We start from the raw sequence: 26,866 nt of genomic DNA, 5'->3' as shown, positions 1-26,866 counted from the left end.
ACACACACACACAGTTTATATATATATATATATATAATTCTATGTAAACATCAGGTATAGTTGTACAGCTATGTTGGCAACAGTGTGAGTTCATGCAGGCTGTAATACCCTTTGTTTAACCAATAGAAGAGATAACCAATGATGCTGTACAGAAAGTTACAAGACCACCTAAGTCAGATGTGCTCTACATGGTTTTGAAAACTCATCATACATCATCGTTACTGGAGAATTCTTGTGTGTCCAAGTAACATGCACACAACCTGCAAAGAATCCAGTTTTTCCCCAATACAGCTATTAAGACTCATTCGCTACTTTGGCAATATATAGTCATAAAAATTATAATGCAGATGTCAAAATATTTAAACAGTATCATCTCCTTTTACTAAGCTGCTGTAGAGGTTTCTACCGTGGCCTGGGGTGCCAAATGCTCCGGTCCTCAAAGATTTCCTATGAGTGTCGGAGCATTTAATGCTCCAGGCCACGGTAGAAACCTCTACAGCAGTTTAGTAAAAGGGGGCCTATATTAGCACATATGCAAAATAATTATTAGTTAAAAATAATGTTTTATTTTATATTTGTTGTTCTTATTCATATCTTTAAAATGGATCAGGGCTTATGTTTGGCATGTTGTTAAAAGCTCCTTTCTGCTTTTGAACCAAAGTAGGAGATGCAAGTACTGGATGCTTTCTCGTCCTTTTTTTTTTTTTTGTAAAAATACCTAGGGCTAATTTTACAAATAAGTGAAGGAAGCTTCGCTCTTATTTGGGAATGCTCTTTTTCCAGTGCCTGTAAACAATGGTTATTTTTCTCTGCCTGGCATCCTAAAATTGTGCACTTTGCAAAGAAGCTTGTGCAATTGACAATAAGTCAATAACACAAGATTTTCTTTAGAAAATAAGACCCTGTTAGTTTCTCTCTTTTTGCCCATAACATATGAAACAGTCCAGTTAAACAAAAAAATGCCCTTGTTAAATGTAGCTAGTTTCAGACATTACATGACAAAACAATGAAAGCCAAACAACTCCAGTTACAAACAAACTATTGATGTTATGGGACCCCCCTCTCTCTGCCCCAAGTATCTTGCATAGTTTTCACATAGTACAAGATTTGTCCATTGGACCTTGTGAAGGAGGAGGAGGAGGTCCTATGCCAGGGTTGGTTTTAGGAAGAATGATAGGTTTTGGCCTTAAAGCAGGTGGTTTCAGCTGTACTCCCATTCTGGGTGCCACCATAGGCTTGAAGGTACTCATGGTGTCACTAGAAGTGCTGGTGCTGCGTCGAATCTGTGGCTCAGTACTCCTCAGCATCACATTGTGAAGGGAGCTCAGCGATTCTGTGGAGGCTGCTGGAGTGGGGGAATTCTTAATCTGTTCCAAGGTATCCAGTACCACATCAGGGGCATGTTTAGCTGAGCTCTGACGTTCCAGCTCACGGAGCTCATTCAGGGCTGTGTTCATCGTCTCTTCAATATCCTGTTTATGAGAATGGAAAGAGCAGAAAATCTACGGGTCAGGTCACGGTGCACTGCCTGGCAATGCTGTGTTAGAAAAGACAAATCTTTTCTGTTTGACATTCGAAGCAGTTGAACCAAAACTGAATGCAACTTTTTACACGCAAGCTCTGTTGACATTACCTAGTAAGCTTATCATTATTAATGGCTTTCACTGACAAAGTACAAAGTGAAGGACTAACACTAAACAGGATCTTATTTAAAAATTCTGCTACAAAGTTTATTCTGCACAGTCATGTGAAAAAATTAGGACACCCCATGAAATATTCAGTTCTTTCTTAAGAAATGTTCACATATTGATGTCAAATCTTTTTTTTTTTTTTATCTCTGGAAAAGAAAGTGATGTAATTACAGGTAAACAAAAATTTTCCTTGACTTACTCATGATACAAAAGATATCCACAAAGATGTGTATTCTCACTAAGGAATGAATTAGAACACCCTACACCCTAATAGCTAGTGTTACCCCCTTTGGTTGAAATAAAACTGTAGTGAGATGCTTCTTGTAGCCATCTACCAGTCTCTGACATTGGTTTGAGGGAAGTTTGGCCCACTCCTTAATGCAGAATTCTTTCAGCTGAGATGTTTGAGGGGTTTCTTGCCATGTACAGCCCGTTTCAAATCACCCCACAGCATCTCAATGGGATTAAGATCAGGGCTTTGACTTGGCCACTCCAGGACTCTCCATTTCTTAGTTTTCAGCCAGTTCTTTGTAGATTTACTGGTATGTTTTGGGTGATTGTTGTGTTGCAGGGTCCAGTTCTGCTTCAGCTTTAATTTTCTTACAAGCACCCTCTGATACATGGTAGAATTCATGGTGTATTCTATGATGGTGAGCTGGCCAGGTCCTGCTGCAGCAAACCATCGCCAAACCAAGACACTTCTACCTCCATGCTTCACAGTTGGTATGAGGTTCTTTTCCTAGAATGCTGTATTTGGTGTACGCCAAACATGTCCTCTTTTCTGACTCATCTGTCAAAACACTATTCCAGAAGTCCTGGTGTTTGTCTACTTTCTCTCTGGCAAACTTCAGTCTGGCCTAATTGGTGCAGTCTCTTTCTGATTGTAGAGGCATGCACTTTCACATCAACAGTAGCAAGAGCTTGCTTTAGGTCATTTTAGGGTTTTGAGAGACTTATTTTAGCATCTTGCAGTCTGCTCTGGGGTCAACTTGCTTGGACAGCCAGACCTGGGCATGTTGGCAGTTGTCAGAAAAGTCCTCCACTTATACATTATTTTCCGGACTGTGGAATGGCTAATGTGAAATTATTTCGAGATCTTTTTAAATCCCTTACCAGACTTATAAGCTGCTACAATCTTCTTTCTGAAGGCCTCAGACAGCTCTTTTGATCTCACCATGGTGTTCACTCTCACTGCAGTAGTCATGAGCACACCAAACTAAATATCTGAGGTTTAAGTAGGGCAAACATCCTTCAAAATGCTGAGAAATGATGTTCTAATCTTGTGTACCTGATGTGATACACTTGTGTGTGATTTGAGCCACTTTAAGTGGGAGGATATGTGAGGGTGTCCTAATTTATTCCTCAGTTAGAATATACATTTTTGTGGATATCTTTTGTTTCATGAGTAAATCAAGTAAATTTTTGTTGTTTACCTGCAATTACATCACTTTTTTCCCAGAGATAAATAAAAAAAAAAAATTGACATCAATATGTGAACATTTCTTAAGAAAGAACTGAATATTTCATGGGGTGTCCTAATTTTTTCACGTGTATATGAATGTGAAGGTTAAAAATTCAGCTGAACCATGATAACTTCAAACATATTTTATTCATTATCATTATTCTTTGCCAGAACAGAAATATTTTTTGACTGGTTGCCAGCATATATTTTTTAGGAAATTTGGACTATGATCATTAATATAGGGCTCTTTTTACAAAGCCACAGTAGCAGCTGCTGCTGTGGTAATCACTCCGATGCCCATAGAGATTTAATGGGCGTCGGAGCATTTGCTGCACGGCAGCCGCTACTGCTGCTTTGTAAAAGGGGGGATAGTTATACTTATCACTAGTATTTTATGAAGTTAATGTAGCCATTAGTGGTGACAAAGTATTTATTCTCAAAATAACACCAAGATTATTCTAAAATGTTACATCTACCATGGTAAATTCCAGATATTAGCCTTTCCTAATCTGAAGAAGAGTCACCTTAGAAAGTTAATAAAAAAATTCATTGTTGGTCCAATAAAAAAGGTATCACCTTTCATTTATGTTTTATTTCTAAATATTAATCTGTAAAGAATATATGGAGCGATATGTGGTGGTTTTTTTTTTTTTTTAATCTCTAGCAAACAGACCTTTCAATAATGTAGATGAAAATAACTGAAATATTCTTTATTGCTCTAGGGTAGGTTTTCTCAACCCAATCTTCAGGATACATCTAGCCAGTCAGGTTTTTAAGATACCCACAATGAATATGCATGACAAATTTGTATACAATGGAGGTAGTTCATGCAAATTTATCACATGCATATTCACTGTGGGTTTCCTGCAAACCTGACTGGCTAGGTGTGTCCCGAAGACTGGGCTGAGAACCTCTGCTCTAGAGTAGAGAAGGTTATAACCCTTTGTTGAAACAAGTTCATGATGTCTCCTTTTCAGCTCCCTTCTGCCTTTTCTACCTTTCTCTTCTTCAGGAAATACAGAAGACTGATCAGAATCATGTTCTAGTCCCTATTCTTAATTCTCACAATGGGCTCCCTATCTTTTTTTAAAATTTTTTTAATTCAAACTCTGCCCTTTACCACTCATCTCATACTGATTTTTTTTAAATCTCTGCTAGTCCCAAGTGCCACATGAAATTAGTCCTCCCCAGCACTCGCCAATTCCATGGATTTTCTCTTAACACATTTGGGAGGCCATTTTAGGTGGGGCTAGACACTATTAACACATGTAAAATTTTGGCTTACATATGTAACTAGCGATTTTAGAAAATCCACTATTTATATAAGTATACCCACAGCATGCAAACATTTCAAGGGACTTTGACCAGGATTTTCAAAAACTCGCGTTAAAAAGCAATGGTCTGCTAACGCAGCTGTTTTGATACCGAATCTAAAATCCGGAGACAGTCTTAAAAAATCATGCATGCAAATAAGATCGGTGGAAAGCGGTGAAGATTTCCTACATTTGCATGTGCCCATCGCTGATGGGCACATGCGCAGAAAAGCGCCGTTAAAAACCCCCACACAAAAAAAGAATCAAACATTCTCCTGCTGCACTATTGGACAAATGGAAAGGAGAGGAGGGGAGAAGCAACATTGACTTTTATCAACTGCGCATAAAACATGCCTTTCTTTCCAAAATAACTACTATAATTCAGGTAAATCTTGTAATTTGTTTTTAATGTAAAATTTAATCAAGACCCACAGCCAGAAACACACAAGACAAGGGTATCATACACGCGCTCAAGAAGAAATGTTGGCTTTTAACAAGCTAGCATGAAACATGCCTGTCTCTCTCATAAACTCAAAAGAAGTGTGATTTTATTACCCTCCACTTATAAAATATATAGATACACATTTTTTTTTCATTAGCCACAGTCAAAACACAAGTGCTGGCACTGTAACGGCACCCTCGGACCAGTCGCTGCTTTTTGTTGCCAAAAGCTGACACCACTCTTTGAAAATGCCTTGGCGATTTTTAAGAATCCACCGGAGGGCTCATTTCATTGTTAAAGAGCACATTTGAATGCCATTGTCAGAGACTGCTAGAAACCTCGCTAAAGACAGAGATAATCCGCTTTGATAATCCGTCACTAAAATGCATGCAGGCTAAACCACCGGAAAACAGTTTAGCGATCACGTTAAAGTTTTGAGAATCTTGACCCGTGTTCTGGGTGGACTTTACAGTTCCTCTAAGTCATGCATAAGTCATGCTTGTTTGGACGTGTTTCCTGAATTGATTGCGGGGCAATTATGCTTTACCTTTCAGGTATATAAATCACCAATTTGGTTCCTTAACTGATTCCTCTTGTATGTGCAGATTTTGCAAAATAAGGGACTTACATATAAATAACAAAATTATATACTGTATGTAGGTGCTGGATTTATACGTAGAAAGGAACGCATTTGTTACTGCAGCCATGGACTTTTTTTCCCCAAAAAACTTAGTGAATCTTTTGTGAAATAAGCTGCAAATTGTAAACATCAACATCCCTTTACTGATTTAAATGACATACACAAAATTGGGCATCTTATCTCTGGCATACAATTTCCTTGTTGGAAGTTCTCTCCCCCCCCCTCCAATTTCAAACATTGCCTCAAATTCCACTATACTTATAAAGCCTACATGGGTCTCTTAGTAGTCCAATCATCACTCCTCTCTTCCAGTGCTTCTTACACATCCTGCCTGCCCTGCATCTAAAATTTAAGCTATGTTGATATTCTGTTCCTTCTAGATTTTATTGCTTTATAGTACTGTCCCACCTGAGATATCCATGGGTGGGCAAAGGCCCACTCAGTAGCAAAACACTCTTACTATAGTTGGCAAGAATCTCCAAGCCCCACTAGCTTCTCCAGTCCTCTGAAGGCAGTGAAGATGTTCCTGAGCCAGCACCTAGTGCATTCTCACTTTATACACATGCATAAAAACGAGCTGCCAGCAACTGATGCTGTTGACATTTTGTGCATGCTCAGTTTTTGCACATGTACAAGAGAGCATGTGCTAGGTGCCACTTTGGGAAAGCTTCTACTGACATGGCGTTCTGGGTGCTTTTGGATTACTGGAGGAGGTCTTGAGCTGGTAGGGTTTGGGGCTCCCTACCAGCTCAGGTATTTATATTGTGAATTGAGCGTTGTGTTTGGGGGGGGGAGGACGACAACAGAGAGGGTATTTTATGCCCACCCAAAATTGCTGTCTGGCTATGCTATTATATTCCATTTTAAAATACTTTATAATAGATGTTTTTGTCAAGTACTAATCAAATACTCATTCAAGGTCCTAGATAGCACAGAATACCAATTTGTGCTCTCATTTAATTTACTACCATCAACAGTAAATTTTCCATATTTTAAAATGGCCTCTTGTCATTTTATGATAAATGAAGTAGAAAAGGCAAAGTTAAAATGTTTCCATCAGTAGGACAGCAAGTAACTATTGAAAGACTTTTCTCTAGCAAGGATGACAAAGTCAAGGAATTTTACTGACGGATACTTTTAAGGAATAGGTCAGTCTGACTTTTGAAATCCACCACATGATAACTGCCAAAGAAATGTCTTATATTTTATGCATGGGGGCACATGCAATGAAAATTATAGAAGATTAATGTACTAACACAGAAAACCAAGAGGGCTTAACCCATTTTAAAATAGTAGCTGCCCCCACTAAACAAATTTCTCTACTTCTTATGACTGAAAAAGCAATAACATTTCAGTAGATAATTTTCTTACTTATTTTAAGGTGGCCTTTTCTTCAAATGACTATACAGGTGCAACCATCCCATCAACTGTGGGATACAAAAGAGGACAGACCATCATTTGCATTTAAGTCCAACTGAAGATGGCATGCTTCATTGTGAGACACCATGATAGCTCCTTTGTAAAATAGCCAGTTTGGCCTGATTTGCTGTAGTTGGACATTTTTATTTTTTCCCCACATGAATTCATTATTCTGCCTCAATGTATGTTATCAACATCAGAATAATGAGTAACATGCTTTTTTAGAAATATTTATTTTCTTCATCCTACTGAGTGGATTAGTTATAAAAAACATTACACATTGCTGGCAGATTTTCCATTAAGATAATGAAGCCTCTCCCATTACCCCCACAAACCTGAGCAATACTCTCTGGGTCCAGTGGTTTATGGTCATTGAAACTTGTATATTGTCCTGAGGATGTAGACCTTCTAATAGGAGGGCTGTCTATCTTCTTCAGTGAATCCTGCCTGCTGATATTGGTAAGACTGCCATGGGCAGGTCTGCGCCTTCTTTCTGGGCTATCTGTATTGATGTTGCGGTTTTGAAGAAGGCTTCGTGGACTGCAGTGACTTGTCATGTTGGGAGAACCCATCTCTACCGAACTACTGTTGAAAGAATTTGGAGGATGCACTGGGCAGTGGCTGTCACTGGTCCTGCCCGAGCGTCTGGTAGATGGTGGAGGTTCTGCTCTCCTCCTGTGTCTAAGAAAACAGCAAGGAGAACAATACCTTAGTAAGGGAACTCACAGTTTGAAAAGGTACAAAAATAAGCTGCTTATATCAAAATAGCCTTCACATGCTGAGGAAAGTGAGATCTTGCTTCCACCAAAAACACTTTGCCGTCCTCGTACAATCCATTATCCTCTCCAGATTGGATTATTGCAATTCCATTTACCTAAGCTTAACAAAGAAAAGCCTCCACAGACTCCAACTAATCCAGAACACCGCGGCCAAACTTATCTTCTCAAAAAGTAAATTTGACCATGTCACACCGCTCCTATCCAAACTCCACTGGCTTCCCGTTATTTCCAGGGTCTACTTTAAATGTGCCTGCCTAACCTTCAAGATCCTCCACGGTATCCTTCCTCCTTTTATCCCTCTATCCTGGAATTCCTCAAATCCAACCTCCACTAGATCCACTCAAAAATTAAAACTATCCTACCCCTCCTTAAAAGGCATCTCCCTTGTTGGTAAACTTGGCTCTTCCCTCCCTTTCAGAATCACTCAGCTCTGGAACAGTCTCCCTTCCCCTCTCCGCAATTTGAGCCCCCTTCTACCATTCCGTAAGCATCTGAAGACCTGGCTCTTCTCCAGAACGTAACCCCGTCCCGCTCCTGGCACTCTCACACCAACCTCTCTTCTCTCATACTTATATAATTCCACTGGAGTTCCGTTCCTTCCCTAACCATGTAAACCGTGTCGAGCTCCATCTGCGGAGATGATGCGGTATATAAACCCAAGATTTAGATTAGATTAGATTAGATTAAAATAGCAGGGAAAGAAGTTTGCTATCTCAAACTTACCTTGCTAAAAATAAGTCTGGATGTCGGTCAGTTGGAGAGTTCATATCCTTGGAGGAGGATTTGTCTTCTGTTATTGGTCCACTGCTAGCTTCACTGTCTGCTTTCTGGCTTAAAGTGTCTGAGAATGTATCATCCCTAAAATAAAGCAGGAGGATGAAACTAGTACCATTGTTAAAATATTTTTATGATTTTACAATTTATTGAGCCACCGCTGAAATCTACCATTCAGATTTTTCAGCATTGCTGATTAGAGGGAAAAAATGAGTGCAAATAAAATACAAACAATTAAGACCCACAATGCTAAAATATCATATTCATTTATTTGATCAATTAGGGTGTAATATTCAAACTCTGTGGAGTTTTTCTTCAGCCTGGAGCTCACTGACCCTGAGTACCAGAGACAACCACCAAATATAAGAATTTAAGCTGAAAGGAATCTAGTTGCTTAAAGGGAGCTGTCAACAATTGGGTCAGTACACTGAAGGTCCCAAGTAAGCCCTGCATAAAATGAACAACTAACAGTCTGTTTTACAAAGCAGCGCTAGCGGCTGCCGCGCGGCAACAGCCCCAAAGCCCTTTAAATCTCTATGGGCTTTGGGGCCTTTACTGCGCAGCTTTGTAAAACAGGCCCTTAATGCTACAGAAGAGATGAGACTACCTTATGCATAGTGGCGATATGCATCAAATGCACTGAAGTGAACACTAACAAAGTTTGTTTTCAAACCTGACTCTGAAAATTATTCAATTTTTGTGCGGGGTGAAAAAACAGGTCTAGGGCTTTTCCATTATAATTTGTCTTAAAATGTTTTAACTTAGAAGTCAGATGAATCTGAGACATTCTTAGATTGACTCCATGAACTCAGCATTATCCTCTAAATATTTAGGCTGTGAGGGCTAGGGTCCTGATGTCTGAAATGTAACAGAGGTTCCTTGATTATACATGATTAGGGTTGTGAACAACTTACACAGAAGTGGGAACTAGATTTGTCTTTGCCAATAACGAGCTATGAGGATCGATTTCCATATCTTTGAGCTGTTGGATTATTTGGATAATGTCTTGCAAATTCTGAATGGCTTGAATCCATTAAGATAAATGGTTTACTGGGCTTGTCCCATATTGAGACATGCCAAGGAGTTAGTGTTAATCCATTAGTTTCAACTATCTCAACATGTCCCATGCTCATATCTATTCACTCTTTAGTATTTATTGAAAGGCAACATCTCCAGAAATGCTTCTCAATCTTCTTAACCTATACTGAAATATGTAATGGCCTGGAACCAGCAACTTCCACTTGAAGCTGTCGGCACTTATATGTGGAAGTGGTAATTTTATAACTTCCACGTATAACTGATCCATTTTACACCTACTTGTATAAGTGACACCAATTAAATGGTAAGACCAAAATTTTCTCCTGATTGAATTTGGAGGATGAAATAATCTACATGGGATTAAGAATAATGATTCTCTTAAAAATCTTTTTAATAAAAGCTCTGTGTTCCTGTGAGCTGGTGTAAAACTCAGTATGGAAATAGTTCCTCATATATGTGTATTCTCTTTGTAAAATGGCAAATACAAGTGTAGATTTTAGTCCTACTCAAACCAAACTCATTTGAAATCTCTGCCTAGTGTGGCTCTCCATGTATAAATAGTAAAGGCTGTCTGAAGTCAGTATTTATATGTGTATGCAATATATACGTGTAAATGCTGCTAATTACATTTGGAAAACTTTTTTTTAAAAATGGCCTCAGTATCTAATGTATTTTTTTTGTCATTGTGAAGTCTTTTTGGGCCATTTAAAATATATTTAGACTTACGCAATCTGCTATAGTCCCTCCAAAACTCTGATGCTACCCACTGCACTGAAAGCCAGTGCAAAATTGCAGGTGTGCCAAAAATCTAAGTAGGGTGCACTAAAAAGAATGTAAAAAGAAATTGAGATGACCTAATGTGAGCCAACATGTACTTCGAAAAATTGCAAGTCATGGAATCGAGGGTGATATACTCACGTGGATTAAAAACTGGTTGCAGATAGGAAACAGAGAGTGGGGGTGAATGGACAATACATGGACTGGAAAAGCATCATGAGTGGATTGCCGCAGGGTTCGGTGCTCAGGCCTGTGCTCTTCAACATATTTATAAACGACCTAGAAATTGGCACGATACAAAGTTATTCAGACTAATGAGGACACAGAAGGATTGTGAAGACCTACAAAGAGTCATAAATACGCTTGAGGAATGGGCTGCGAAATGGCAAAAGTGGAAAACTGCAAGGTGATGCATGTCGGTAATAAAAATCATATGCACTAATACAGGATGTCTGGTGCTATACTCAGAGAGAGCCACCAGGAAAGAGACTTGGGAGTACTTGTAGACAAGTCAATGAAACCGTCCGCGCAATGCACAGGGCGAACAGAATGCTAGGAATAGAAACATAGAAAAATGACGGCAGAAAAGGGCCAAAGCCCATCAAGTCTGCCCACTCCATTGACCCTTCTCTTTGATTTTGCTCACCACCCCCTGCCCTCACCTCATTAGAGATCCCACATGAATATCCCATTTATTTTTGAAATCTAATACGCTGTTGGCCTCAATCACCTGCCGTGGGAGTTCATTCCAAAGATCGACCACCCTCTCAGTGAAGAAATACTTTCTGGAGTCTCCATGAAATTTCCCTCCCCTGATTTTCAGCGGATGCCCTCTGGTGGAAGAAGGTCCTATAAGACGGAAGATATCCTCTTCCACCTCGATACGACCCGTGATATATTTAAATGTCTCGATCATGTCCCCTCTCTCTCTTCGTTCTTCAAGTGAGTACAGCTGTAATTTATTCAGCCTTACTTCATACGGAAGATCTTTGAGCCCCGAGACCATCCTGGTGGCCATCCGCTGAACTGACTCCATTCTCAGCACATCTTTCCGGTAATGTGGTCTCCAGAATTGAACACAATATTCCAAATGAGGTCTCACCATGGATCTGTACAGTGGCATTATGACCTCTGGCATCCTGCTGATAAAACCTCTACGGATACAACCCATCATTTGCCTTGCCTTAGAGGAAGCCTTTTCCACCTGATTGGCAGTTTTCATGTCATCACTAATGATTACTCCTAAATCCCGTTCTTCCGTGGTCCTAACTAAGGTCTCACCATTTAACGTGTAAGTCCTGTACAGATTTCTTTTACCCAGGTGCATCACTTTGCATTTTTTAGCATTGAAGTTAAGCTGCCAAGTCGATGACCATTGTTCTAATAGTAGTAGGTCCTGTGTCATATTGTCAGGCATAGTGCTTTTACCTACTATGTTGCACAGTTTGGCGTCGTCGGCGAACAATGATATTTTTCCTCTGATCCCTTGGGTCATATCACTTATGAATATGTTGAATAGGATTGGACCCAAGACCGAGCCCTGTGGTACTCCACTGGTCACATTCGATGTTTTGGATGGGGTACCATTTACCATCACTCTCTGAAGTCTACCGCTCAGCCAATCCTTAACCCATGCAGCTAGTGTTTCCCCTAAACCCAGCGATTTCAACTTGTTCAATAACCTACGGTGTGGGACGCTGTCAAAAGCTTTGCTGAAGTCCAAATACACTACGTCCAGGGACTCCCCGGCATCCAGTTGTCTTGTTACCCAATCGAAGAAGCTAATCAGATTTGATTGGCAGGACCTGCCTTTGGTAAATCCATGATTAAGAAGGGGATCACTAACACATATGAAAAGGTTATCATGCTATTATACCGGGCCATGGTGCGCCCACACCTGGAATACTGCATCCAACACTAGTCACCGTACATGAAGAAGGACATAGTACTACTCGAAAGGGTCCAGAGAAGGGCGACTAAAATGGTTAAGGGGCTTTAGGAGTTGCCGTACAGTGAGAGATTAGAGAAACTGGGCCTCTTCTCCCTTGAAAAGAGGAGACTGAAAGGGGACATGATCGAAACATTCAAGATATTGAAGGGAATTGACTTAGTAGAGAAAGAGAGATTGTTCACCCTCTCCAAGGTGAAGAGAACGAGAAGGCACTTGCTAAAGTTAGAAGGGAAAAGATTCCGTACAAACTTAAGGAAGTTCTTCTTCACCCAGACAGTGTTGGAGGTCTGGAACGCTCTTGCGGAGGCTGTTATAGGGGAAAGCACCCTTCAGGGATTCAAGACAAGGTTGGATAAGTTCCTACTGGAACAGAACATAAGCAAATAAGACTAGACTCAAATAGGGCACTGGTCTTTGACCTAAGGGCCACGGTGTGAGCGGACTGCTGGGCACGATGGACCACTGGTCTGACCCAGCAGTGACAAATCTTGTGTTCTTATTTACTTTTAGGGAAACAAGAAAAACTGCAGACAAAATGTACAAGATGCAGGCTATGTTTATTCTATCTATTATTAAATGCGGTTAGTGTTACCATCTTTTAACAAACAAGGGACCTGACACGGTCCGTGTTTCAGTTAACACGCCTTCTTCAGGGGTCCAAGGTTGATAAGGTTTCAAATTAAACTGCAAATAAAAATAAACATGAGCCTGTGTAAATTAAGGATAATCGCTGACCGATGGTCTCAGTGTAAACTTGCAAATAGTCTGTTTCATGTTTAAGTTATCTTTTGTATATTTGCATATTTATAATAATTATTTGTATACTATGTATATTTATTTTGAAAAATAAAAAAATTTATGAAAAAAAAAGATAGAATAAACATAGCCTGCATCTTGTACATTTTGTCTGCAATTTTTCCTTGTTTTCCGTGTATTGTTTTCACTGCAGACTGTGTTGGATTTCTCTTTTGCTTTTTCTTATTTACTTTTAACCACAAAAAATTTCTCGAGAGCCCATGGAAAAAAAAGGGGAACTGATGTGGCTCTGCAGGATACCAGTGTGAGATGTTGGAAAGCTCTACAAATTTGTGAAGCTCAGCAATAAATCTCATCATTTCAAGCTCTATCAGATGATATCACCCAATTGTAAAAAAACTCATAGCCTGCTTGTCCTTTAATAAATTAGCGATTTGAAATTTAGATTTTATTACTCACCTTTCCAATCCGATGTTAAAGTGCATAACAGACAGATATAATAGGTAATTCCTTGCCCAAGAACACTTAAAATGTATAAGCTATATTTACTGATGTGTTAATATTTTAAAATGTGTTATTTAATGCAAGTCCTATAACTTTCAATTATGCCTATTTACTAATAACTCATGTTAATTGAAATTAGTGGTTAGTAAAGCTAGATCTAAGCTGGTACCTAAAGAAGGTTAAGTGACTTGCTCAAGGAGCATCGGTGAAAGAAGTCTTCACATAATTCTTCATCTTAAGCAACCATACAGACTAACTCCCAAACAAATGTATTCTTCATATATGTTGAACCTGACTCTCTCTGTGCATGCTTTATGCATCTGTTTATCCAGAAAAAAATCAAACTAGACAAACTCCACCGTAACCCATATTGCCATAGTCTTCTGTGTCTTGTTTATTAAATTATTATGTATGTTATCATGTAACCCATTCTAAGCTCTCTGGGGAGTAAGGGATATAAATTGAATTAAATAAATATGTATTCTAGCTTCACTGGTTTACAGTCTGTTGCCTACCTGGATAACAATATTTGCTATCTAGATAAATGTTGCTCACCAGGATATGAGAGATACTTTCTGGATAGTGCCTCTGTACAGACCACCTCTGGACCGCCAGTCTAGGAACTTATCCAGATAGTGGCAATATTAAGTTTGCTATCATGATAACTCAAGACAGATATTACGCAGTCCTAAGTTATCTAGATAGACTATTTGCCACTATCCAGATAAGTTTTTTAAACCACATAGAATTTATGGTTACGCGGTCAAGAAGTACGATGTTATGTTATGTCTGGTTAGTGGTGCTGAATAGCCAGATATTTTTTGATTGCCGTCAAGGTAGCTGATTATTGATCCCTGAATTTTTAGCTATGACATGCAAATTAGCCAGCTTTGCAATTTAGTACTTACATATCTTGCACTACTATGTACTGGTGAGGTACCAGTCCATCAATACCATTATGCCTTCCTTCCCACCAGTCTTCCGATGCTCGATGATATAAAAGCAGAGAGGCCCCTTTTTTGAAGGACAATTCTCGTGCAGATCTTCCAATGTAATCAAATTTGGCTATAGCTTCTATGGGTTCATATTCTACAATTAAGATGTAAAATATACTTTAGAATCTTAAAAACACTGCTTATAATGTTTTTTTTTAATTTTCTCAGGTAGAATTAGCTGAACAGATAGGTTAGATGCACAAAGAAGCTGTATTCTGCAGACCTATGTATAAAATTAATTCAAGATTATGGAGACTCTCTCTCTTTGGAGTGAAATGATTGTGAATAACTTTGCCATTTGGTTCATAATCTCCCTGAAGGAAAGAAAAGAAGAGGGGAATGGGGTGTATAAATTGCTTTACTTCCAGGCATTACACAGTGTCATTTCAGGCCCTGCAAAAAACAGCAATTGTATTTCTGGATGGGACTTGAAACACTAATGCATATTCCGATCTAGAATCAAACATGCTAATTAAACTCTGAGAAGCAGGGGAAGGAACAGATTAGCAACGTTTCCAACGGGCTGGTGGCAACAGTCATCACTGGAGCAGGATTGGCACAATCTTGTTAGTTTAGGAGGAGGGGAGGCAGGTACCAGTCTTTGGAGGGCGTTAGTCAGAGCCTCAAGGAAAGCACCATCACTGCTACTGATGACTGTTCTTGTGGCTCTGCCACTGACACATCAGGCTTGGCCAGTGGGGCCATCCTCCCCCCTGCTGCTGCTATTGGCTTAATTTGCGGTTACTGCCGCCACCACCATCTTCTCTGACTGTTCCACCTCCACAGCTGTGGGACTGCAGCAGCACTCAAATTAGTAACACTTCCAGTGGAAGCACCCCAGACCCTGGGTTCTGCTGGTTGGTTGCTAACAGACCTGCAGAGGTGGAACAGTCAAAGTAGAGGCAGTCAGAAGTAGTGAAGCAGTAGTAGTAAAGCAAGGGCTGCAGTAGCAGATGTGTGAGTAGGCTTCAGGAAGGAAGGTCTCAGATCAACCCAGGCCCCAAGTTGGACAGAAGCACACATCCGAATGGGTGGGAGTCATGAGACATAAGAACATAAGAACATAAGCAGTGCCTCCGCCGGGTCAGACCATAGGTCCATCATGCCCAGCAGTCCGCTCCCGCGGCGGCCCAAACCTGTCTGAATCACCAGAAGGGGCCCCCTTGCCACCTTGGTTTCCCATTGAAGTCCTATCTTCCCATCGAAGTCCTAACCCTCCGGTCTTGCACATGCACGACCTGGTCGGGTTTCTATACTTATTTCCTGGATACTTCTCTCAGTATCCCACGATCCCTTTATCCCTCAGGAATCCATCCAATCCCTGTTTGAATCCCTGTACCGTACTCTGCCTGACCACTTCCTCCGGTAGCGCATTCCAAGTGTCCACGACCCTTTGGGTGAAAAAAAACTTCCTTGCATTTGTCTTGAACCTATCTCCCTTCAGTTTCTCCGAATGCCCCCTCGTACCTGTTGTCCCCTTCAGTCTGAAGAATCTGTCCTTATCCACCCTCTCTATGCCCCTCATGATCTTGAAGGTCTCTATCATATCTCCCCTGAGCCTCCTTTTTTCCAGAGAGAAGAGCCCCAGCCTATCCAACCTCTCGGCGTATGGGCAGTGTTCCAGCCCTCTTACCAGTTTCGTTGCTCTCCTTTGGACTCTCTCAAGTACCGCCATGTCCTTCTTGAGGTATGGCGACCAATACTGAACGCAGTATTCCAGATGTGGACGCACCATCGCTCGATACAATGGCATGATGACTTCCCGCGTCCTGGTTGTGATGCCCCTCTTTATGATGCCCAGCATCCTGTTGGCTTTTTTCGAGGCTGCTGCGCACTGTGCAGATGGCTTTAGTGATGCATCGACCAGCACACCCAAGTCTCTCTCAAGTCTGCTGTCTCCCAACAATGCCCCCCCCCAATTTGTAGTTGAACAACAGGTTCTTTTTCCCTATATGCATGACCTTGCATTTTTCCACGTTAAAGCGCATTTGCCATTTGTTTGCCCAGTCTTCCAGCTTCTCCAGGTCCCTTTGCAGGTCCTCACACTCCTCCCTGGACCTAACTCTGCCGCACAGTTTGGTATCATCTGCAAATTTTATAACCTCGCACTTTGCCTCCGTTTCCAGGTCATTGATAAATATGTTGAAGAGTAACGGCCCCAGCACCGATCCCTGTGGCACACCGCTTGTGACTCCCCGGCAGTCAGAATATTGACCCTTTACTCCAACCCTCTGCAGTCTACCCGACAACCAGTGCTTGATCCTTCTGTGCACATCCCCTCCCACCCCGTGGTTCCACAGCTTCCTAAGCAGCCTTTCATGTGGCACCTTGTCGAAAGCCTTTTGAAAATTGAGGTAAATGATGTCAATGGGTTCCCCATTGTCCACCCGACTGCTTATTCCCTCAAAGAAGTACAGAAGGTTCGTTAGGCACGACCTTCCCTTACAGAATCCGTGCTGGCTTGTTCTCAGTAGGCCATTTCTCTTGATGTGCTCACAAATGCCGTCCTTGATCATAGCTTCCACTATCTTCCCTATAATTGAAGTCAGGCTCACCGGCCTGTAGTTCCCGGGGTCACCCCTCGATCCCTTCTTGAAGATAGGTGTGACATTCGCCAATTTCCAGTCCTCTGGTACCTCTCCAGTTTTCAAGGATAGGTTGCATACATGCTGGATTGTGCCCGCTATTTCTTGTCTTAGTTCCTTCAGAACCCTTGGGTGGATCCCGTCCGGGCCCGGTGATTTGCCGCATTTTAACCTGTCTATCTGTTTGAGGACATCCTCCTTACTTACCTCTATGTGCTCCAATTTTTCGGCCTGTTCCCCACTCGTGAGCTCCTCTGAGTCCGGTATATTAGATGTGTCTTCTCTCGTGAAAACCGACGAGAAGAACGCGTTCAACCTCTCAGCTACCTCTTTATCCTCCTTAATCACTCCCTTCCTGTCCCCATCGTCCAACGGCCCCACCTCCTCTCTCGCTGGTCGCTTCCCCTTTACGTAACTGAAGAATGCCTTGAAGTTTTTCGCCTCCCTGGCCAGCCCCTCTTCGTATTCCCCTTTTGCTTTTCTAACCTCTCGGTGGCATTCCTTTTGGCATTTCCTGTGCGTCTGGTGATTTTCCTCCGTTGGGTCCTTTTTCCATCTCCGGAAGGATACTTTTTTGTCATTTATTGCCCTCTTTACTTCAGCTGACATCCAAACCGGGTCCTTTGACCGCTTGTTCTTGCAGCCTTTCCTGAAACTGGGGACGTACATTCTTTGTGCTTCCTGCAGGGTGTCCCTGAATAGGGTCCAGGCGCTTCCTACAGTCTCCATCCTAAAGATGTTTCTGAGCTTCCTCCCCACCATTTCCCTCATAGCAACATAGACCAAGCAAGACTTTTCTTTGGGAGCTAACATTAATGGGCTCCAAGGAACTTCTACTTCTTTTCTTTTTTTTAATAATTCTTTATTCGTTTTCAAATTGAACAGCAAGTGCACAAAAGAATATATTATACAAATTATACCACAATAGCACATTAATATCTACCACATAAAAATCTAGTAATGCAATAACCCCCCCCAACCACCATTCTTTTCTTATTTTGATTTCTCTAGAGATTTGGCAGGTCCACCGCCCACGAGCATATAGCGCTGAAAATTAAGGGCAACAGCAGAAGAGGAGACTGGTTCAGGGTCATGGGGGTCTTGACTGGAGTAGAGCAGAGGTACAAGTACTATATATAAAATAATTTTTACTGAAAATTGTACATAGACAAACATCCAGTCCACAAATTGCTTAAAAACTATCACAGGATCTCATATATGAGAAACAAAAAGAATAGTTTATAAAATGTTTTTCCCCAAATATTATATTATTTTCTCCCCCCTCCTACCTTGCCCCCAATCAGAACAACTTGGCAGTGACACACACAGTACCTATGCTGTTTTTTTGACAACCAAGAATGCACTAGTCGGGTTTTCGGGATTTCCCCAGTGAATATGTATGAGATCTATTAGCATACAATGAAAGCAGTGCATGTAATTGGATCTTGTGCATGTTCACTGGGGAGGTCCTGGGGGCCTGACTGAATTGCGGCCCTCGGGGAGGGACTTTGAGACCCCTGATCTAGACCCTTCTGTTTCTTCTCATTATCACCCAATTGCTAACATATCCCTACTGACAAAAATGTTAGAGTCTAGCCAACTTAGTGATTACTTGGAAAAAATGTATCTACTCCAGCCATTTCAACACAGATTCCGTTCTAAGTTTAGTACTGAAACTTTACTGATATCTCTTCTTTCTAAAATCCAACAAATTAAATTTCAAAATAAATATTCTATTTTACTTCAATTTGATTTATCTGCAGCATTTGACGTGGTTCATCATGACATCCTCTTTCAGCTGCTTTCAGACATAGGTCTCCACCAAGCAGTCTTGGATTGGTTCTCCAAATTCCTTCTGTATTGGTAGGGAGAACGAGAGGACACTTTCTAAAGTTGAAAGGGGATAGATTCGGTACAAACGTAGGAAAGTTCTTCTTCACCCAGAGAGTGGTGGAAAGCTGGAGTGCTCTTCCGGAGTCTGTTATGGGAGAGAACGCCCTCCAGGGTTTCAAGACAAAGTTGGACAAGTTCATGCTAAACTGATAAGACTGGACTCATTTGGAGCACTGGTCTTGACCTTGGGGCCACCGCGTGAGCGGACTGCTGGGCAGGATGGACCATTGGTCTGACCCAGCAGCGGCAATTCTTATGTTCTTATGTTACTATCTTATGGAGGAGTTGGACTCCTATACTCTCCTACCCTATAGAAACATAGAAATTGACGGCAGAAAAGGGCCATAGCCCATCGAGTCTGCCCACACCAATGACCCACTCCCTGATTCTTACTCTCCTAGAGATCCTACATGAATATCCCATTTTCTCTTGAAATCTAACACGCTGCTGGCCTCAATCACCCGCTGAGGCAGCTCGTTCCAATGATCGACCACCCTTTCGGTGAAGAAGTACTTCCTAGCATCACCCCGAAATTTCCCTCCCCTGATTTTCAGCGAGTGTCCTCTGGTTACCGAGGGTCCTGTAAGACTGAAGATATCATCTTTCACCTCTATACGCCCAGTAATATACTTAAAGGTCTCAATCATGTCCCCTCTGTCTCTTCGCTCCTCCAGCGAGTACATCCGCAGTTTCTTTAACCTTTCTTCATACGTGAGATCCCTGAGCCCCAAGACCATTCTGGTAGCCATTCGCTGAACCGACTCAATTCTCAACACATCTTTTCGGTAGTGTGGTCTCCAGAATTGAACACAATACTCGAGATGAGGTCTCACCATGGATCTGTACAGTGGCATTATGACCTCAGGTTTTCTGCTGACAAAACCCCTACGGATACAGCCCATCATTTGTCTTGCCTTAGACGAAGCCTTCTCTACTTGATTGGCAGCCTTCATATCATCGCTAATGATCACTCCTAAATCACGTTCCACCGTGGTCCTGGACAAGGTTTCACCATTTAGTGTGTAAGTTCTGTGTGGATTTTTTTTCCCTAGGTGCATTACTTTACATTTTTTAGCATTGAAGCCTAGCTGCCAAGTGGATGACCACTGTTCAAGCTGTCTTAGGTCCTGCGTCATAAAGTCAGGCACACTGCTTTTGCCAACTATGTTGCATAGTTTGGCATCGTCGGCAAACAGTGATACTTTTCCTCTAAGTCCTTGAGTCAAGTCTCCTATGAATAAATTGAATAGAATCGGCCCCAAGACGGAGCCTTGAGGTACTCCACTCATCACTGCTGACGTTTTCGAGGGGGTACCGTTTACCATCACCCTTTGAAGCCTACCATCTAGCCTATAATCCAGCGGTCCTCAAACCTTTTTGTACCACAGGCTGGGTTCATGCAAGACAATTTTTCCAGACTGGGGGGAGAAAGAGGAGGGATTCAAGCACATAAGCAATACAACAAACCGGAGAAAATATTTATTCACATAACATGTAATTAAACTCTGGACAATGTGGTGAAATCAGTTAGCTTAGCAGGGTTTAAAAAAAAGTTTGAATAATTTTCTAAAAGAGAAGTCCATAGGCCATTATTGAGATGGCTTGGGAAAATCCACGGCTTATTCCTCGGATAGGAAGCATAAAATCTGTTTTACTACTTGGGTCTAGCTAGATACTTGGGATCTGGGTTGGCCACTGCTGGAAACAGGATACTGAGCTTGATGGGCCTTCAGCCAGTATGGCAATTCTTATGTTCTTATTTAATAGTGAAAACCTAAAGTATCTCTAATCTTTCACAGAAATATTTGATATGCAGGTACAATTCCAAAGCTTTAATTCTAAGATATGCTGCTTTTAATTTGCAAATATAAATCCTATTAATATGATGCATTTTGTAGCTAACAGGTAAAATCTTTCTTGTGAACAGACTCAGTATACAGATGTTTATATTAAAAGCTATGACAAGCTTTTACAAAGGTGCGCTGCTGAGCGACTCACAGGAATAGAATGGGAGACTGTGCAGCGCACCTTTGTAAGAGGTCCCATATATGTCATATAATTTGTGCAAATACAAAATTAAACAAATTGCATGAAACCATATGAAGCAATATTTAAAAAAATGTTTCACTGGTAATGTGTCCCAGTTTCCAAGCTATTTGTGTTTTAATGTCTTCTTAAAGGATGCATTTATTAAGCTTACACTTTATTTTTAGCAACGCTGCTCTAAGGTTAACAAATTTCAGTTTTACAGTAATCTAGTTAAGGTGATTTAAGGTGGTTTAAAGTATTGGAAAATGTATACATAGTTTTGATATTGTTTGAGCTTCACAGAGTCTAGAAACAGCAGGGAATCCCAGTGGTGGTTATATCCTGAAAAAAACGTCACTAATATCTAAAATGAGGCTGCTTGCTCCTGCTAAATGATCTATAAAGTCTGTCAAGATAAACTACAAGTAGCTGCTGAATCAAATACAGTCAAACCTCGGTTTGCGAGTAACGCAGTTTGCAAGTGTTTTGCAAGACGAGCAAAATATTTTCACAAATCGTGACTTGCAAACCGAGCATTGACTCGGTCCCCCCACCCGTTAACCGGCATCGCCCCCCCGTCGTGAATGCCCGCCTGCCCAAACTGAAGCCTTACCCCCATCTGAAGCCTTACCCCCATCTCGTTCTCTCCGAGAATCTCGGAGAGAGGCAGATGCTCAAGGCCCAGTCTGGCAAGCAGCACAATCTTCGCACTGGCACCTCCTGTGGGTTAGTGCTGCGTGCCGGTGCCAGATGGGGGTAAGGCTTCAGCTTGGGCGGGCGGGTGTTTGTGAGGAGGGGGCCATGCTGGTTCATGGGAGGGGGGGAGAGCGGCATTTGCTAGGGGGGGGCGATGCCGGTTTGTAGGGGGGATGTGGAAGTGCATCAGTGGCCTTGGGGGTGGGGGTGGGTCTTTTGAGGAAGTGGTGGTGGGAGAGTGAAGCAGCGCCGGTGGCCGTGGGGGGGGGGGGGAGGAGGTGGAACCAATCAAGTGAGTTTCCCTTACTTCCTATGGGGAAACTCGCTTTGATATACGAGTAATTTGGTTTACGAGCATGCTTCTGGAACGAATTATGCTCGTAAACCAAGGTTCCACTGTACATTGAAAGGCCCTACAGATTGACACTCCTTCTAAATAATGTATTAATTAGAGATGAATGAGCTAGTTGAGAACAAATCACCCTCCTCTTACCAACCACCATCTGAATCTACTGTATATAAGATGTAAACAATTTGACTAGACAGATATGATTTGTATCTGACCTCATTTGAAGTCTCTCTGAATCTCTAGCTCTACCTGTTCTGAACTGAATCCAGTATTTCCAAAGTGGCCAGACTCATAAATGTTTACTGGTAGAAAAACCTCATTTTTAAAAGTAGATTTTATAGAGATTTCTATTATAATAAACTGAAAGAATTAAGGGATTTTTTTTTTTTTTACAAAGTTGCAGTAGCAATGCTACTGTGGTTTTGTAAAAGGGGCCCTAAGTTATTTCATAAATCTAAAAAAATATCCCAAAACTTCAATTTGAAACAATCAAACAAGACAATTCACACATCTGCTTTTAAGGGACAGAAAAAAAGAAAAAGTCTCTTAACTTTATAAATATGTAAATATCAGGATCAGGTCAGAGCTGGAGCAAACAGTTGTCTGGGCTATGTAAGAAGAGAAAATGGCAGCCTTTAATTCTCTAGCATTAAAGAAGGTAATCATAAAATGGAACAAAAATCTTGTGTGATGTATACGTTACCAAAGCACTAGAGACAGAGAGATTATGAGAGACATACCATCTTCGCTCGTGTGGGGCTCAGTACCAGCATCTTGTTCCGCTTCTTCTAATGTTCCATGCTCACTATAGGGGCTATCACTGTTAAACACAAATAACCATTGATTAAACACTAGGGGGGGAACAGAATCTCACTTAAGAATTTATAAATGAAATAATACCATAAATGTGGTTTAAGAAGACATATATTGAATATATGTTTTATTAAATGGTTCATCAAGTGTACCCACTGTCAGCCCAGCCTTACATTGTTAGCTGTCAGCATTTTCTGTTGGCCTAACCAACGTCAACAGAGGCCTATGGGACATTATATCAATCTGACTCTAGAATGTTGATGCAGATAGACCCGAAATGCTCATGCACAGAATTCATACATACATTAAGCATCTAGCCAGACTGGATTGTTTATCAAGAAGGTATGCTACTTGAATGGGACAAAGAAGCCAGTCAGACTAATTCCATCTTCTATTCCAGTAAGTGTCACCTTCCTTATCAATTAAGCTAGCCACTGTTTCAATCAGTATACAAATTATAAACAGAAAGATTACTGTAAAATACAATAGGTTCTATTTTAAGAATAAGATTCCAACCTATAAAAGCCTCCTCTCTACAACACCCCCCTCTCTCTGGACCCTTGTTTCTCTCTCTCTTTGCCCTCATAGGAACTATTCAGGAAGTTCTCTTTTCTCTCTCATTCACAAGAGCACAGAAGCAGCTACATAATAGAAAATCTTTCTGTACATTAGTATCTTTCTAAACATTGCCTTTCTGTAATATTAAGCCTATTTCTGCACAATATATTCTTTATGCAAATCACTCTTGGCTGTCATTGTCATTAATTTCACTTCCTACTGAACCTTCTATGAGGGTACTGAACCCGGGACCTAGCGGATTGTAAGGCCGCCATCTTACATATAGGAGGCTTGTCTGTTACATCACCCCCTGCAAAACCTTACACCCACCACTGTAATTCACTATCAAAATCTTATTTTTTAAGGTACTGGACCATCAGAGGTGATATCTTCTCTCTTTTAAATGGGATTTATTCACCGTATCCTATCATCAGTCCAACTTCATACTTGTACTTCTTTAATTTACTTTAAACTCTAAGGCAGGTTTTTACAAAGGTGAACTGCCAAGCAGTGCATGCTAAATACTGAGTTAACCATAAGAAGAGAATGGGCAGCTCAGCATTTAGCATGTAAAATGACCCGTAATATAGCAAATATTTACTGAAAGATTAGACTCGTACCTGGATAATTTCAGAAAACTCTTGAAAACTTATCTATTCAATAAATTTTTGTAATATAAGATTAGGATTTAACAATCTGTTATTCTGTTGTGACTCCTGAGATTGTTTCAGATTCTTAAGCTGTGAACCAGACAGAACTAAAATAAGGTTATGTGGTATACAGATAATAATGTAATGTAATAATCTTTTTTTATTCTTGTCAGGAATTTGTGTGTTAGGTATTCAATCCATTCCTGCGAACCAAGTTCTGCAGAAGTGTGTCCCTCACAACTTTCAGCACCTTCCATATTTATTGCCTGTGGAGTGTAGTGCTCCCTTCAGTACATTCGAAAGCAATCGATCTCCACTGGAATAAAATACAAAGGAGGACGAGTGGTACAGGGAACGACCCCAAGGACATCGTACAATTCTGTTCTGCAACTTAGAAAAAAGAAGAACAATTATAAACAAGAGTTTATAACATAGCAATAATAGTGAACCAACCTGCTGTGTCAAAGAAGCACTAACATCAAAGGAGCCAGAGGCAGAGCAATTCACTTGCTTTTACAGGATTTCCTTACACTTAGCCACCTGGCTGACAGGAGAAGAACTCCAGGCCTGGAATCTAGAAATATCCGAGTCAGAAAGCAGGCGAAACAGGATATACTGAGGGTGGGCCATATGGACTCCTAAGACGATTAACAGAAAGAAGACTATCCAGGTAAGAACCTAATCTCAAGAGTCCATATGTTAGGTGACATACCAAAGCAATGGCTGACATCTGGGGTGGGACAGAACAGCCTGCCTGCAAAAGCGAGGACCCAAAGGCAGCGTCCTCTTGAGCCACCAAGTCCACTGTATAAAACCTTGTAAAGGTATAAAGAGTAGACCAAACTGCTGTTCTACAAATCTCTGCAGGAGGAACTGCCCAAGACTCCATCCATGAAGACGCAACACTCCTGATCGAGTGTGCCTTAATAGAAACTGGCTGCAATGAACATATATCCATGCAAATCCATCTGGCTATAAAGGCCTTAGACACCAGATGGTCAGAAAGATGAAAGTCATTAGTCTTTTCTAAGTAGTGAAGTAAAACTATTTGCACATCCAGTTTCTTCAACATCCTATCTTGCTTGTCCGATCCTATAGGTTGAAAAGCAGGCAGATAAACCTCCTGGAAGTGAAAATCGGATACAACTTTCGGAAGGAAGAAAGGAACAACCCGGAGAGCTATACCTGCCTTTGTGTTCCTGAGAAAGGGCTCTCTACACGAGAGAGCTTGCAATTCCAAGATATGTCTTGCCGAGACTATCGCCACCAGGAATAATAACAACAATAACTTTATTCTTGTATACCGCCACACCACACAGTTCTAGGCAGTTCACAAAAAAGAGAACTGAACAATCAGTGAATAGTACAGATACTGAAGAAATACGAACAATGGGAAACTAAAAAGAATCAAGTGACAAATTTATCAAAAAGATAAGTCTTTACCAATTTTCTAATTTTTAAGAATAATAGGTTGAAGCATGTAAAATAGTTTTGCTAAGCCAGGCATTCAATTTGCCTGCTTGAAATGAAAGTGTTCTGTCTTGAGGAATACTGTCTTGACCGTGTAGTCCAAAAGGGATGCGTCTTTGAGTGACGGCCCTTAGAACGGTATTAAGATTTCACGACAGGAAAGGATGCCTTAGCAGAGGGACAAAGTGGCTTTCTGAAGCAGGAACAGAAGACTCACTACATACTGTATATCTATGATAAGTTTTACTCTTTTGCTTAGTTTCGGGTTTTCTCTAAAGACAAGTCTTCTATTTTTTGGTTTTTGATCTCTCTGCATTTTTTAGTTTGGAGAACCTCTTCTTACATACAGTTATGCTTTCCTGGCTGACTGCTTTTGATAAACGATTTAAATAGTGCTGCCAGTTTGTTTGGAGTACACTATTTTTTCTGACAAAAAAGTGGGTTTTAGTTGAGCTCTTTTTTTTTCTGGTAACACCAGCCAATCATAGTTTTCTGTGCTCCAGGAAAGCATAGTTCATTTGGGCAGTTTTCTGCTCTCTATGCTTGTTGAGCTTTTGAGGCTGTTTTTCTATATTGTTATAAGTATGTGTCATACCCTCAGCAGGAAAGGAAAAGAATAAAATACATACTAGTTGCTTTATACAATCTTTATCCAGACCACAGGTATGATAGCTATGAGTTCTAGATGGATAAAATAATTCATTAAAAAAAATGTTAAAGCATAAGATATATGAATATAAAATACAAAAGTGTCAATATTTTTCAAAGAGCTTTGTATTACTTGGTGTTCAATTTAGCCATCAGGGAAAGGATCAAAACCAGAAACAATAGGTTATCCAGAAACTCTTCCCTTTTCTGGAAACTCAAGTGAGAACAAAATGTTCATATGTTTATTGGTATTCTCATCTTGCCCCAGTAGTAGGTGAAGATAGGAATGGATGGATTAGAGCTAGTACAAGGGTAGTGGGCATCCTAGATGAACCTTTTTAACCTTACATACATCTTTGCCACTCCCAATTAACTTTCAAAGTCTATAGTCTACAACTCCACTCCAAGATTTTGGTATTTAAACTCAATAATCATGATCATCACACCAAAGTAGAAAAGATGGCGAAAGCTAGGATTCTTGGGTGCATAGGAAGAAAAATGACCAGTAGAAAAAAGGGAGGTGATATTACCTCTGCATAAGGCTCTAGTGAGACCTAATTTAGAATAATGTTTACTGAAGACTGTACCTTCAAAAAGATACAAACAGTGGCTCATTTAAATGTTGACGAGCCCAT

At 40.8% G+C, this 26,866-nt stretch overlaps 1 protein-coding gene across 3 annotated transcripts in view; it reads right to left on the bottom strand.

Annotated features, from left to right (window-relative positions):
* Positions 1 to 681: 681 nt before the first annotated feature.
* SRGAP1 (SLIT-ROBO Rho GTPase activating protein 1) overlaps positions 682 to 26,866 on the bottom strand; it is a 299,333-nt gene continuing 273,148 nt past the window's right edge. For 2 of the 3 annotated variants that reach the window (XM_033959332.1, XM_033959333.1), the window contains exons 18-22: positions 22,833 to 22,912; positions 14,455 to 14,635; positions 8,470 to 8,604; positions 7,303 to 7,648; positions 682 to 1,472 (exon numbers count right to left, since the gene is read on the bottom strand). In XM_033959332.1, coding sequence (XP_033815223.1) covers positions 1,092 to 1,472; positions 7,303 to 7,648; positions 8,470 to 8,604; positions 14,455 to 14,635; positions 22,833 to 22,912 — 1,123 coding nt within the window. In that variant the 3' untranslated portion in view covers positions 682 to 1,091. Of the gene's footprint in view, positions 1,473 to 6,919; positions 6,976 to 7,302; positions 7,649 to 8,469; positions 8,605 to 14,454; positions 14,636 to 22,832; positions 22,913 to 26,866 lie in introns of all 3 variants that reach the window. The other variant, XM_033959334.1, reaches the window with a different exon arrangement.

Source organism: Geotrypetes seraphini, chromosome 9, assembly GCF_902459505.1.
Source record: "Geotrypetes seraphini chromosome 9, aGeoSer1.1, whole genome shotgun sequence".
Lineage (NCBI taxonomy): Eukaryota > Metazoa > Chordata > Amphibia > Gymnophiona > Dermophiidae > Geotrypetes > Geotrypetes seraphini.
Note: the sequence above shows the minus strand (reverse complement) of the source record. Positions and strands in the feature narration are given on the sequence as shown.